The sequence below is a fragment of the Vigna unguiculata genome, chromosome 9 (genome assembly GCF_037176805.1).
Source record: "Vigna unguiculata cultivar grain cowpea cultivar isolate G323 ecotype 2 chromosome 9, ASM3717680v1, whole genome shotgun sequence".
NCBI lineage: Eukaryota > Viridiplantae > Streptophyta > Magnoliopsida > Fabales > Fabaceae > Vigna > Vigna unguiculata.
Genome location: NC_140800.1, coordinates 289,650 through 301,878, shown reverse-complemented (window position 1 = coordinate 301,878; position 12,229 = coordinate 289,650). Strand labels below are relative to the sequence as shown.

At 31.1% G+C, this 12,229-nt stretch overlaps 2 protein-coding genes across 2 annotated transcripts; both read left to right on the top strand.

The window, feature by feature from the left end:
• The first annotated feature begins 5,569 nt into the window (after positions 1 to 5,569).
• LOC114162860 (Protein kinase superfamily protein) lies at positions 5,570 to 8,439 on the top strand. Its single transcript, XM_028046844.2, has 3 exons — positions 5,570 to 6,589; positions 6,765 to 6,848; positions 7,077 to 8,439. The coding sequence occupies exons 1-3, from the start codon at positions 5,806 to 5,808 to the stop codon at positions 8,141 to 8,143; spliced, it is 1,935 nt and encodes a 644-aa protein (XP_027902645.1). The 5' UTR covers positions 5,570 to 5,805; the 3' UTR covers positions 8,144 to 8,439.
• A 1,817-nt stretch (positions 8,440 to 10,256) lies between these two features.
• On the top strand, positions 10,257 to 12,055 carry LOC114164200 (soluble inorganic pyrophosphatase 3). Its single transcript, XM_028048771.2, has 8 exons — positions 10,257 to 10,424; positions 10,515 to 10,543; positions 10,668 to 10,733; positions 10,827 to 10,934; positions 11,076 to 11,141; positions 11,241 to 11,361; positions 11,445 to 11,526; positions 11,804 to 12,055. The coding sequence occupies exons 1-8, from the start codon at positions 10,304 to 10,306 to the stop codon at positions 11,844 to 11,846; spliced, it is 636 nt and encodes a 211-aa protein (XP_027904572.2). The 5' UTR covers positions 10,257 to 10,303; the 3' UTR covers positions 11,847 to 12,055.
• The last annotated feature ends 174 nt before the right edge of the window (positions 12,056 to 12,229 follow it).

The window sequence follows — 12,229 nt, the reverse complement described above, 5'->3', positions numbered from 1 at the left end:
TTTCTTTATTCCACTTAAACAACTTAGATCCTTGCATTTGATAAATGAATACAATAAATGTTCCGAATTATATAGTTTTGAAATAATTAGCAATTTTTTGAGTTGAGTGTATTACTCATTTTTGTATCATGAGAATAGAAGAAGAAATTATGAGATTGCATGAAAAAAGTGTATTATAACTTCAACATAACTTAAACAACCCATATAAATTATGGACTTACGTTAATGGTTAATTATGGTGGCAAGTGAAATTTCGTATATGTGAAGGAGATATGAAGTATTAAACAATGGAAAGTTTGGTGGCTTTTGGTTGTCATTGTGTTGCAGTGAGGTATGTGTTCATCTTCAGAACGGTGAGGAAGTATAAAGTAAAAGACCTAATTATCCCTTTATTTTTACTTTCACAACTTCATTATTTTATATCCTAATTAAGTAAGTAAGTAGTAACATCACATTTAAAAATAAAACTTCTTTTTTCCTTCTCTATCACTGTTATGCTTAATATAACACCTACAACCAATTTAAATTGTTGTACTTCTACTTTTCCAGAGAAATATTGTTTGATGAATTTTTTTCTCTTCATATTCTAGATTTATTCACGTTGCCAAATATAATAAGAATGCATTTAAACAAGACAGATTAAGAATTTTGACTAAGTAGTAAATGGATTTAAATTTTAAGACTTTGAATTGCTGAGCATTTTTTTTTATCCAGAGATAATACACTAATAATCATATAAGTAAATTTTAAATAGTATGTATAATATATTTTATTCGGGACCAATTCCTATTTTGAATAGGTTCGAAGTTGGTCCAGATTTAAGTTCGGCTATCAATTTGGGCTTATTTTTAATAATTTTGTTTGGCCCAACATCATATATTTTATGCATGATATTTACATATTGATAGAATAAATGTAGTCCAAACTTTCATAATTAAGAGGGAGAAAATTTTCTTTAATCAACTAATAAAGTTGATGGATGATGCATAATTAAATAGACTTTGATATGAAAGAAAAGCACAAAACACACATTTGTTATATTGATTCCATTTTAACAAATTTGCATGTTTCTAATAATTTTAGCTAGAATTTTTACTAAAATATTAAGAGTTAGGATTACAAGATTCACCTATGTAAAATATATACTATAGATATACACTTTAAGATTTATAAACAAAGGTAATACTACATACAATTACCTTATCTTATTACCAGCAAGGTGAGAACAATACAAAGGAATAATTATACAGAAAATACAAAAAAAAAAAAAATCACCTTATTTGTGAAGATATTACAATTTTACCTATAGCCAAGAGAAAAATCCTTCAAGCTTTTATCTTTTTGAATAAAAAAGTTTTCTAAAAGGATGGAGTACTTAAAACTCTTTTACACATGTTTGGTTGATCTTAGGATATCAAAGTGTTATTATGAAATAAGAGAATATGCAAGACTTAAAGAAAAACTAAATATCAATATTAATCGATTATATTAGTGACTTAATCGATTAATACACCTGTCACATTTTTTAAAATTTATTGGATGAATTGATTATGTAAGTGACTTAATCTCTTAAAATTTTTAAAATGATTTGTATTTATCTTTTGAATTTGACTAAGAGCGTGCTTATATTAGGAGTAATAATTATTATGTAAATTATTATGTGATTAAGATGGATTAAGAAATTTTTTCTTGGCTTTACAAACATCTTAAAAAACACACTAAGACTAATGTTCGTCTATCTAAACAAACACCTTACATCACACTTAGACATCATCAAAAACAACAAATTGAATCTTCTTCTTGACATAATAATAATTTCCTCTTTTTCTTATGATGTTCAAACCTGCATTTCCCTATTAAAACATGAATATGAGAAAAAGTATTGTGAAAATGAATCTACGGGTACATCAATGAAAATGTATTGGAAATTATCATATAAGCGTATAATTATATTCAAAGTGGTATAAAACTAAAATTAAAAAAAGTTATCTAAAATTGTTATAGAAGTTTCTCTATTATAACTCCCAAAAGATACCTGATTAAAAAAACCTGAATAATAAGTTAGATTAGATTAAAAATTAAATTAATTATTTTTCATGCAATCTATTTCATCGAGTGTCCTAAATGAATTTAGGTAAAACTCGTTCTATAAAACAACAATTATATTTAAAAAATAAAAATATTAAAAAAATATTTTATTAAAACATACATCTCTATTATAATGTAAATATTAAATTATTCAATTTAAAATAAAAATAAAAATAAATAAAATAATTTAAATTTTAATAATACTTATTTTTAGCTCTTTTTAATTTTCTTAAGAAAATTCAAAATACCTATGATCAATGGTCCATCATAAAATTGAAATAAAATTAAAATTTACAATCCATTTAAAAAATGATTGGAGTTAAATAGACACAAATTTATTTAACGCAAATTTAATGACTTTTTGAAGTTATTTATAATCACCAAGTCATCGTCCTAAAGCAATGGAATCCTATGTTATCCATTGATTCAATTAATTGCGAGAAGAAATTCAACCATTCCACCTCATCATGTTGGACTTCTTATGGTCCAACGTCTCCATACAAACTTTGGTATATATTTTTTTTCTTTATAATTACCGTGTTTTTCATTTTCGTATAACTTGTTATATTATATTTAAATATAAATTTTAACTCTAATTCAATTTGTCAAATTGGTTTATACGATAAAATTTTTATTTACTTTAATATATTATAAATTTATTTTATTTTTAATTGATGTAAACGGATAGGTGGAGTCATGACCTTCCCCATCTTTTTGAAAATTTACAAACTATGTATTGTATTTCAAAAATTTTTAAACTATGTATTATATATATCGGGAATATTGAGAATGGATGGAAATTTAATTGGATATATTTTTATTTCTTTTATGAAGTAATAAATAATTAAACATAAATTAAATAAAAAAAGAAATAAAAAAATTATTAAGATATTTTTTATTTTTTCTCTAATTGTTTTTTAATTTTTCATATATTGTATTGAATTCTTAATCTTTTGTGTTTTCTTTACACTACAAGAAAAACAGTATTTATCGACGGATATAAAACGATAGATAATTTTTGTCGGTATTGTTTAAATTTCTGATGGACTTATTGATATATTATCGTTGTTAAAACTACTGATGGACCATTCCGTCGATAAGGTCATTCATTGAAGCAAGTACTGTTGAACTGTCGGTAAAGTTAATTTTGAATTATCGAAGGATAAATTCCGTAAGTAATTACATCGATAATATGAAAATTGGTTTTCAGTTTTCCCCTACAATTTTGATTTTCTCCCCAACCAACAGATATCGGCAATTACCGACAAAATTTGTCGTTAGTAACACATAATTTTTTGTAGTGTTAGTTTATGAAAATAAAATTAGACATAAACTCATTATTTTTGCTCCCATCTCCCATTTATTTTTGTTCTATTCTTGAAAAAAAAATGTAACTATCTTGTCTCACTTGAAGAAATATAAGCCTTTTGTATATATTGTTTATAAATATAGAAGAAGAAAAGTAATGTATTATGTATTTTTTCATAACCGGATTTTAATTATCACTTGATTATTAGACATTTTTCTTCTAGTAATTACGTCTCTCAATTTTTTATTAAATTATGATAAATTATTTTTCAATCTTAAATTTTAAAAAAATATCTTGAAGACAATTTTAGTTATGATTTAATTATTAATGAAGGATCTTAGGATGTCTTCCTTTGTGTGGATAGATTTGAGGGAGAGTGTGAAGATGAATTTGTATGGATTTGAGTGGATGAATATGTGTATTTTTCTTAGTGGATTTAGATGGTAAAGTGAGTGAATTTGGAGATAAGTTTTATGAAAGTTAGTGAGAGATTTGATTGATGTGATAAATAAAATAAATTGTGAAAATAAATAGAATTAGAAAGTTACCAAAATATCCTTAATGAAAAAAGAGAATGATTTTGTAATTTGATGTTATAAAAATAATTTGAAATAACTAATACGAATTAAAAAAATTAAAATTATACAAAATTTAAAAATAAAAAAATTTAAATTTTTATGAATGTGAAAAAGTTATACAATTAAATTTAAAATTTGTGTCTAATTTATACAAAAAAGGTTAAAAAAAATCAAGACACACATGACACCTGTTACGTAATCAGTGTCACTCTTTCAATTAATCAGTGTCACTCTTTCAATTGTACCGACACTGGTTACGTAACCAGTGTCACACACACATCATCACACCGGTTATGTAACACCCCTTCCCCCCACACACACACCAACATCGGTGTCTGCCTACACTTGCACACCTACACCACACACTAACATCGATACATTCAGCTGTGCAAAATGCAATTACATAACACCATCACACCAGAGCTTAAATCATCTAATATCATATTAAAAAATAAAACGTAACTTAACTTTACACAATAAACTAGTAAGATAAATTTTAATTTTTGTGGATGTAATATATTATAAAAAATATAAATTTATTACATGGGAGAATTAAATATTATGCAACATGACCTATAGATATTGTTATTACTCTTTGTTTACCCTGGTTAAAAACATTGTGATGGAATGGAACATTTTCACTCGATTTACACATCTAAAAGAAAGAAAAGAAACCCCTTTCTTCTCACCTAACACACCAAGGGAACCTTAATCACTGCTACTTCTTTTGGCTTCATATATAAAGATTTGTGCCGGTTGCTACGGTGAAAAAAAAAAAACAAAACAAAACAACATAATTATGTGTTGACAATTAGATGTCTGAAAATAATTACATGTTGTGAAAAGGATGTAACCAACACGAGGTGCTGTTTTGAGTGACTAGAATTGATTGTGTGTAGCCAAAAAAATAGAATGTAGTTGGGTTCTGAGTTATGTACGTAAAGAGCAATGCCTAATTAACCTAGGCTTAACCATTTATTTTAGTTACCTAACATCACATTTTAACACAGTATGGTACTACGGATGAGTTACATTAGGTTTGGTTAGGTTAAGGTTTTTGTGGGCCCCCAACAACATTAATTACTTCTCTTTTTCTCTTTTTGTAAGGTACGCATCCATATTCCTTTCCATACATTCATTGTTCACAGATCTAATTCACTGACATTCCGTAATCCTTAAACTATGTTCTTCTAAATTTTATTTTATTATACACACGCACGTATACCTACCTCTGCTTTGAATTTCAATTCATAGATATTTTAATATAAAGCCATTGAATATAGTACCACTTTGATTAAATTCGCCTTGAAAAAAAATCAAAGCTGAAGTTATAAATTTTTAACACGAAGACTAATAATGAAAATGAAAATGATTATTGAGTTTAAATACTATAATAATAAAGCATTATCTTTTTTTTGTTACTAAAATAAGAAAAATGGTGTGATGAAGTATATATTGATTATTCGTGTGAGTTTGTGCAAGAAATTTGGATTCCCATGCAAGATCACAATAGTCTATGCTACGTAATTAAGCTTTGTGCAATTCAACAAGATTGAAATGCTCACAAGCTTGGCCACGCTCGCTGAGCACAAGCTCCAATGTATTATTCTGATACGAAGTGTGCCCCATTCCTCAGACCAATCGTCTCCTCCTTCTCCAACTTCTATGCCTCCTTTCACACTCCCTGATTTCGCCACGTCTTCATCTTCATCTCTCTCTCTCTCATTCCACATTTCAAACCAATCACTTTTACAACATACATACATACACTAATATTCATATCAACTACACTACACTTCCACTCCACTATCACTTCTCTTCTTCCTTACAATGTCATCACCTATTCTCATCCTCACTTTTCTTCCACTTCTTCTGTGCTTCCCTTCATTTTCTTCTTCCCTACAACACCAAGGGAAAGAGCTGCTTCCCAACTCCTGCAGTGAAACATGCGGGGACCTCCATGTTCCTTTTCCTTTCTATGTCAACTCTTCTTGTGAGTCAATTTCCAGTGCCTTCCATCTCTCCTGCACAAATTCATCTACCCTTTTCCTCAGAATTGGCTCAGTGAGCTACACAGTCTTCGAATTCTTCCCAGATGGTGTGCTGGTGGACTTTCCCGGCTCATCATCATCATCATCATCCTGTAGACAGTACAATGACTTGAATTCTTTTGGCAGAAGCTTCGCAGGGAAGGACAACTTCGGAGTTTCGGTGGACAATGTTATTGGTCTCTATGACTGTGAGGATTCCTCTCTGTGCAAACCAGATTGTGAAACTATTGACTTGCCTGCTTGTGATGGAAGAAGGGGTGGAGGCTCCCTTGCCTGCTGCTATCCACTCTCCGACCATACCATATGGCATCTCGGAGATGGATTTTCGGTCTTCTCTCAGTTTGGATGCAGGGGAGTTTCTAGTTGGGCCGTTTTGCGAGGCTCAACTTCGGGAAAACGTGGGGTCAAGTTGGAATGGGCGTTGCCCGGAAACTCCTCTCACCAAGTGTGTGCAAGGAATGCTGACATCATCAATGCTACAGCAATCGAAGGAGGAGTCAGATGTGTCTGTCAAAATGGATATGTTGGTGATGGTTTTGCTAATGGAACTGGATGTTTGCAGGGTGAGTTTTTTTCATCGTATTAGAGTTTCTGCTTCATACTTTTTGTATCTCTGGTTTGGCCCTTTTTGCTCTCACAAATGGATTTTTTGGACTCTCAGCATATACACTGCATCATTTTTTAACCTTGTACATTTATGTACACGACATTTTCTTATGGTTGATGTATTTCTGTTAGCCTGCACAAAGGACGGAAAGGAAGCATATGGAAGTGACTGCAACATCAAAAGACAAGATCAGAGGAAATTTGTTATCATTGCCGGTACGTAATAGAGAACCGTCAAATTCAAATAATACTTAACTTCCTAAAGTCTTTAGTGTGCCAACTCAAAAATTACCGTAGAACACATTCAACAAATTATGCAGAATTCATGACTATCAGATTTGCTTTCAATTCTTCACCGTTTTCCTTAATCTATATATATAATCTGGTAATCTTATACTTTCATTTCTTGTGTTAATCTAACAGCTTTCTAAACTCAACATGCAGGAATCATTGGCCCAGTTCTGATTGTTGCCTCCCTGGTTGCACTATTTTATCTTCTTAAAAGGCCAACAAAACCGGGGATGTTTGACACAGAGCAGGCTTACTATCAAAACATTTCAGTCCCCAAAGCTTGTAAAACTCGACTATTCAGCCTCCAGGAGCTAGAGGAAGCCACTAAAGGTTTTGAAGAGGGTCAAAAACTTGTGCATTCCAACAATGGGACAATTTTTGCTGGAGTTTTGAGGGATGGATCTCACATAGCTGTCCACAAATTACAATGTGAGAAGAAAGACTTGATTCAAGTTCTGTCACAGATCGAGGTTCTGTCTTCTACTGTGCATAGAAACATGGCCCGCATTCTTGGTTGCTGTATTGAATCTGGCAACACTCTAGTAGTTTATGAGTTTCCTTCCAATGGTACTCTTAAGGAACATTTGCATCAAACCAAAGGACAGCAGCAACTTCGTTTAGATTGGTACAGGAGATTGACTATCGCTGCAGAAACAGCTAGCATTCTTGCATTCCTACATTACGAGAACTCTCCTCCCATATTTCACCATAACCTTAAATCTGCATGCATCTTCCTTGACGATGATTATTCTGTCAAGATTGCAGGATTTGGTCTGCTGAACTCCAACTTTTACTATGGTTCTCACTTACATAAGAACCACGAAGGCTTTGGCATCTGCAAAAATGATGTTTATGACATGGGTGTGTTGCTCCTTGAAATCATCTCAGGCTCAAATCGCTTGGATTTACCAACTTCGGCCTTGCAGCATATAAGGGCTGGAAAATTTGAAGAAATTTTTGACCCTTTTCTTTGCTATCATGAACAACCACACTATCGGCAAGAGCAAATGCAGATCGTTGCTGATCTTGCTACAAGATGCCTCTTGTTTGGTGTTGATGGAAGGCTGGGAATGGTTGATGTTGTGAGGGAGTTAGTACACTTGACTAAAGAAAGTCTTGATGGAGGAATTACCAAAGGACCTGCACTGGAAGAGACATTCTCAAATTCAAGCCTTCTTCAGATGATATCAATGTCTCCTGATTCTATGAATGTCCCTTGAGTTTTTCCTCCTTTTTATGTCCCAGTCTAAAGAAGAAGAAGATAAAGATCCTTAATTGTGCGTGTTTATGTGTGAACTATGACTTCCCTGCCACTGTGCATCTGGGGAACCAATCTAATATTCTGGTACTGACATGTTTCACTAAGGTACAAAAGCAAGTGTCTGTAACTTTATAAATTTAATCATCTGCTATTAACAGTGTTGGAACCATTTTCAGAGTTTCTTTTCTGTGTATTCAGATGAAGATCTCTGTGCATTCTGAATGTTTCAATTTATTGAAGCTCTGATTCATTGGATGACTAAATTCTTTATTTAAATAACTTCGTTTTAAAGTGTTATTACTTAAATACAAAAGCACTCACAACTCAATCTTAGCTGGATTTAACTAATGGAATTGATCACAGCTTCGAATAAAGAAACAAACTTTTGGTAACTCGTTATATTAATATTTTAATCATGTATTTTCTATTTTTTTTTTAAATTGAACACTAATTGATGTATATTGTTATATACTCAAAAAAATATCTTTCTCTTTTTCAATCTATTGATTGAAATTTTCTTCTTAAGGATGTGATATTATCGACGTCCAAAATAGAAGCTGTTATTCTTAAATGATTATTGTTAATGGAAAACTATTCAATGATAACATGATCTAAATGCTAAAACCTCAATAACTTATATTTGGCGAATGTATGAATGCTATGCTCAATGAAGACAATAAAGAATTTAACTATAGTTACCACAATTTGAATAATGAATGCTCAGTATTAAAAAAACAAGGCAACTTCAAATTGATGAATTCAATCCAAAGAGTCAATTTAATAAAAACTAAATAAATATTCAAAAATTAAAGAGTTTAAAAACTATATGCAATCTCATTTATATATCTTCATTAGTTTAGCTTCTAAATGTGAAATTTGGATCAATATTGGGACATGTGCTAGATTCCATTGTATGCCATATTCCTTTATTGCGTTGATTTTCTTCATGTTTGTATTTTCTAGAATTTTATTTACAACATTTATAGGCTAATTAAGTAGCGGAAATTATGCCAAAAAAAAAAATAGTGAATAAATTTATGGGAAAAAAAGCGTGTAACATAATCAATTTGTATATTTCAACTGCCACATGTTTGATTAGAATAGATTTCACATGCATCTCTTATCTTACTGAAGCAACAAAAATGCGTTTTTTCAGCACAACATAGACAAATTTATGTAAGAATTTCTCCATTATTGGATATTCATTTCATTCTTACACTAATAAAACTTCTCCATATTTTTTATTCTTGGTACACATAAAATGAATTCTTTTTATTTGAGAAAATGAATTAAAAATAATTATATTACACACAACTGAAAAGTAATTTTAACATATACATCAAGATGTAAAATTATGACAAGATACTTTACTCATTTTTTTGGCTTATGGGTAAACTAGGATATAATTATATTTTTATAGTAAAGCTAATATAATTTTATCATGGTTGTCCATAATTCAAGCATATTTTTCTATATAAAACAAAATATAAAATAATAATAATATTATTATTACACACAGCTGAAAAGTGAGAATAATATTTAGTGAGAGGGGAGCAGTGAACAATGAAAAAGCCTTTTTTTATTTATCAATCATTATATCAACTTTAAAAATTGAATAATTATAATGATAAGAGCATTGAGAAAAAGCTAGAAAATTCTCAACTGACACATGTCATAGTTAACCCCTTTTTATTACGATATAATAGACTATGCTATTCACATTTCAATTACAATACTATGTTACAGCATTCTTTTTGCATGAATTATTATAATATATATAATTCCAAAATTGAAAGTGATGCCAAATTAGTAAAGAGGATACAAAACCAGAAAAAAATAAAACGGGAAAAAAAAGGGCAAGATGTTCTAAAAATGTGTTTTGCTTAACTTGGTTTTCGGAGAATGTAGTGGTTAATACAGACATAAGAAAAATTGAAATCTGTAGGAAGTGCTAAATTTCATGAAGTGCCGAAGTGAATGCTCTAATCAATTTGACCGAGTCTTCTACTTCCCTTCAAATCTTCATATAAATACATCAACCATACCATTCTCTTCTCAACCCTTACACTTTCTTCTTCATCCCATATTTGCTTCTTCTATATATACCATATATTTAAAGATGGCTGAGAATGGCGAGGAATCTCAAGAAAATCGTCCAGCTCCCCGTTTGAATGAAAGGATTCTTTCTTCTTTGTCAAGGAGATCAGTTGCTGCTCATCCTTGGCATGATCTTGAAATTGGTACGAAGAGTTCCTCATATCTGCATTCAATTTACATCATACCTGAGATTTAAAACATGTTTCAAAACTAAACTTTTAAAAAACATGCAGGACCCGAGGCTCCTCAGATTTTCAACTGTGTAAGTCCTAGTCTTCTGCTTTGCATGAATGTCTGTTGTGTGTTATATATACTGCGAAAATAAAGCTATTTTTCTTTTCAACATTTACTTTATGGAGAGTCTGATGTTGCTGCTTGCTGAACAGGTTGTGGAGATCACTAAAGGAAGCAAGGTGAAGTATGAACTTGACAAAAAGACTGGATTGATTAAGGTACAAACTCTAGTTTCAAACCGATGATGTTTTTCCCTACACACCTATCTCTATGCTTTAGACTGTTGTTCTTACTATCCTAATAATGCTCAGGTTGATCGGATTTTGTATTCGTCTGTTGTTTATCCTCATAACTACGGTTTTATCCCTCGCACACTGTGTGAAGACAATGACCCAATGGATGTCTTGGTTCTCATGCAGGTAGGTAAACCATTATCATTTTCAAATATCATATTTCATACAACAAGCAATCAATCATTCAAAACTCATTTTCTTAACTCCATTTGGAGAAATCCTTAACATAGTTAGCTTACTGAATGAATTACTATGGATGACGGACAGGAACCAGTTCTTCCTGGTTGTTTCCTGCGAGCCAGGGCCATTGGAATCATGCCTATGATTGACCAGGTATCTATCTACCTCTATAGATTTCTAAGCCAATAAAATCATTCACACTTCTTTTACCCCATTTTCCATTACACAGTAACGAATGTGTTTTTGACACAGGGAGAGAAAGATGATAAAATTATTGCAGTGTGCGCTGATGACCCAGAATATAAGCACTTTATCGACTATAAAGAACTTGCGCCTCACCGCATCTCTGAGATCCGACGCTTCTTTGAAGACTGTATCCAATTCATTGCAATCTTCTACGTTTAGTTCTTATCCTTTTTTCATAATTTGAGTTTTGTTTCTTAACACATAGCTAAGACAAAAAGAATGAGCACAAGGAAGTAGCAGTTAATGACTTTCTACCCGCAAGCGTTGCTGTTGAGGCCATCCAGTACTCGATGTAAGTGTGTGTATATTTATCCGATTGAAGTTAAACAAAATCCTGTCACTCTACTAACATCATTCTCTCCTGCCATGCTTTTTTCTGTCATTTTTGGCCATTCCTCTCACATGTTTCTGCAACTAATACTGCTCTATAGTGCAAGAATCTCGATTATTTTACGTCACATTTTGCTACACCTATTAAAATATGCCCTTGTTTGAAACAAAAAGAGCATTACAAATCTGGAATCTGCTTCATGTTTTACACTACTAACCTTGCCTCTAATTTGGTGCAGGGATCTCTATGCAGAGTATATTCTGCACACCTTGAGGAGATAGACAAATATGTTATTCTACGTTCTCCATTAACAACCAGAATAAGCCATTATGTACTGTTATGTTAATATATCTTAATCAATACCTATCTATACTTTTTAGTTTTCGTATTTAGTCGGATAATAAACAACCTGTTTGGTTTATTAACCGTGCTTCATGTATGTAAGTATTCATGTAAAATAATAAAAATTGAAGTGTTTTAACTATGTTTACCAGTTTCCAAGCCATATTTTGGCAGCGTTTTTCATCAATGTTGACTCAAGTCGTATTGTACAACCTTCACTATAGACTCAAATTCTCGAGTAAAAGTGCAAAGTGCAACATCGTTGTGTAATTCAATAATTTCCATAAGTTGTTTCTAGAATACATACAAGCTACAAAATAGT

Coding starts and splice junctions, on each gene's coding strand:
- LOC114164200 (XM_028048771.2), top strand. CDS start 10,304: ATGGCTGAGAATGGCGAGGAATCTCAAGAAAATCGTCCAGCTCCCCGT. Junction 10,425..10,514: donor TTGGCATGATCTTGAAATTG/GTACGAAGAGTT, acceptor AAAAACATGCAG/GACCCGAGGCTCCTCAGATT. Junction 11,527..11,803: donor GAGGCCATCCAGTACTCGAT/GTAAGTGTGTGT, acceptor AATTTGGTGCAG/GGATCTCTATGCAGAGTATA.
- LOC114162860 (XM_028046844.2), top strand. CDS start 5,806: ATGTCATCACCTATTCTCATCCTCACTTTTCTTCCACTTCTTCTGTGC. Junction 6,590..6,764: donor TGGAACTGGATGTTTGCAGG/GTGAGTTTTTTT, acceptor TATTTCTGTTAG/CCTGCACAAAGGACGGAAAG. Junction 6,849..7,076: donor GAAATTTGTTATCATTGCCG/GTACGTAATAGA, acceptor CTCAACATGCAG/GAATCATTGGCCCAGTTCTG.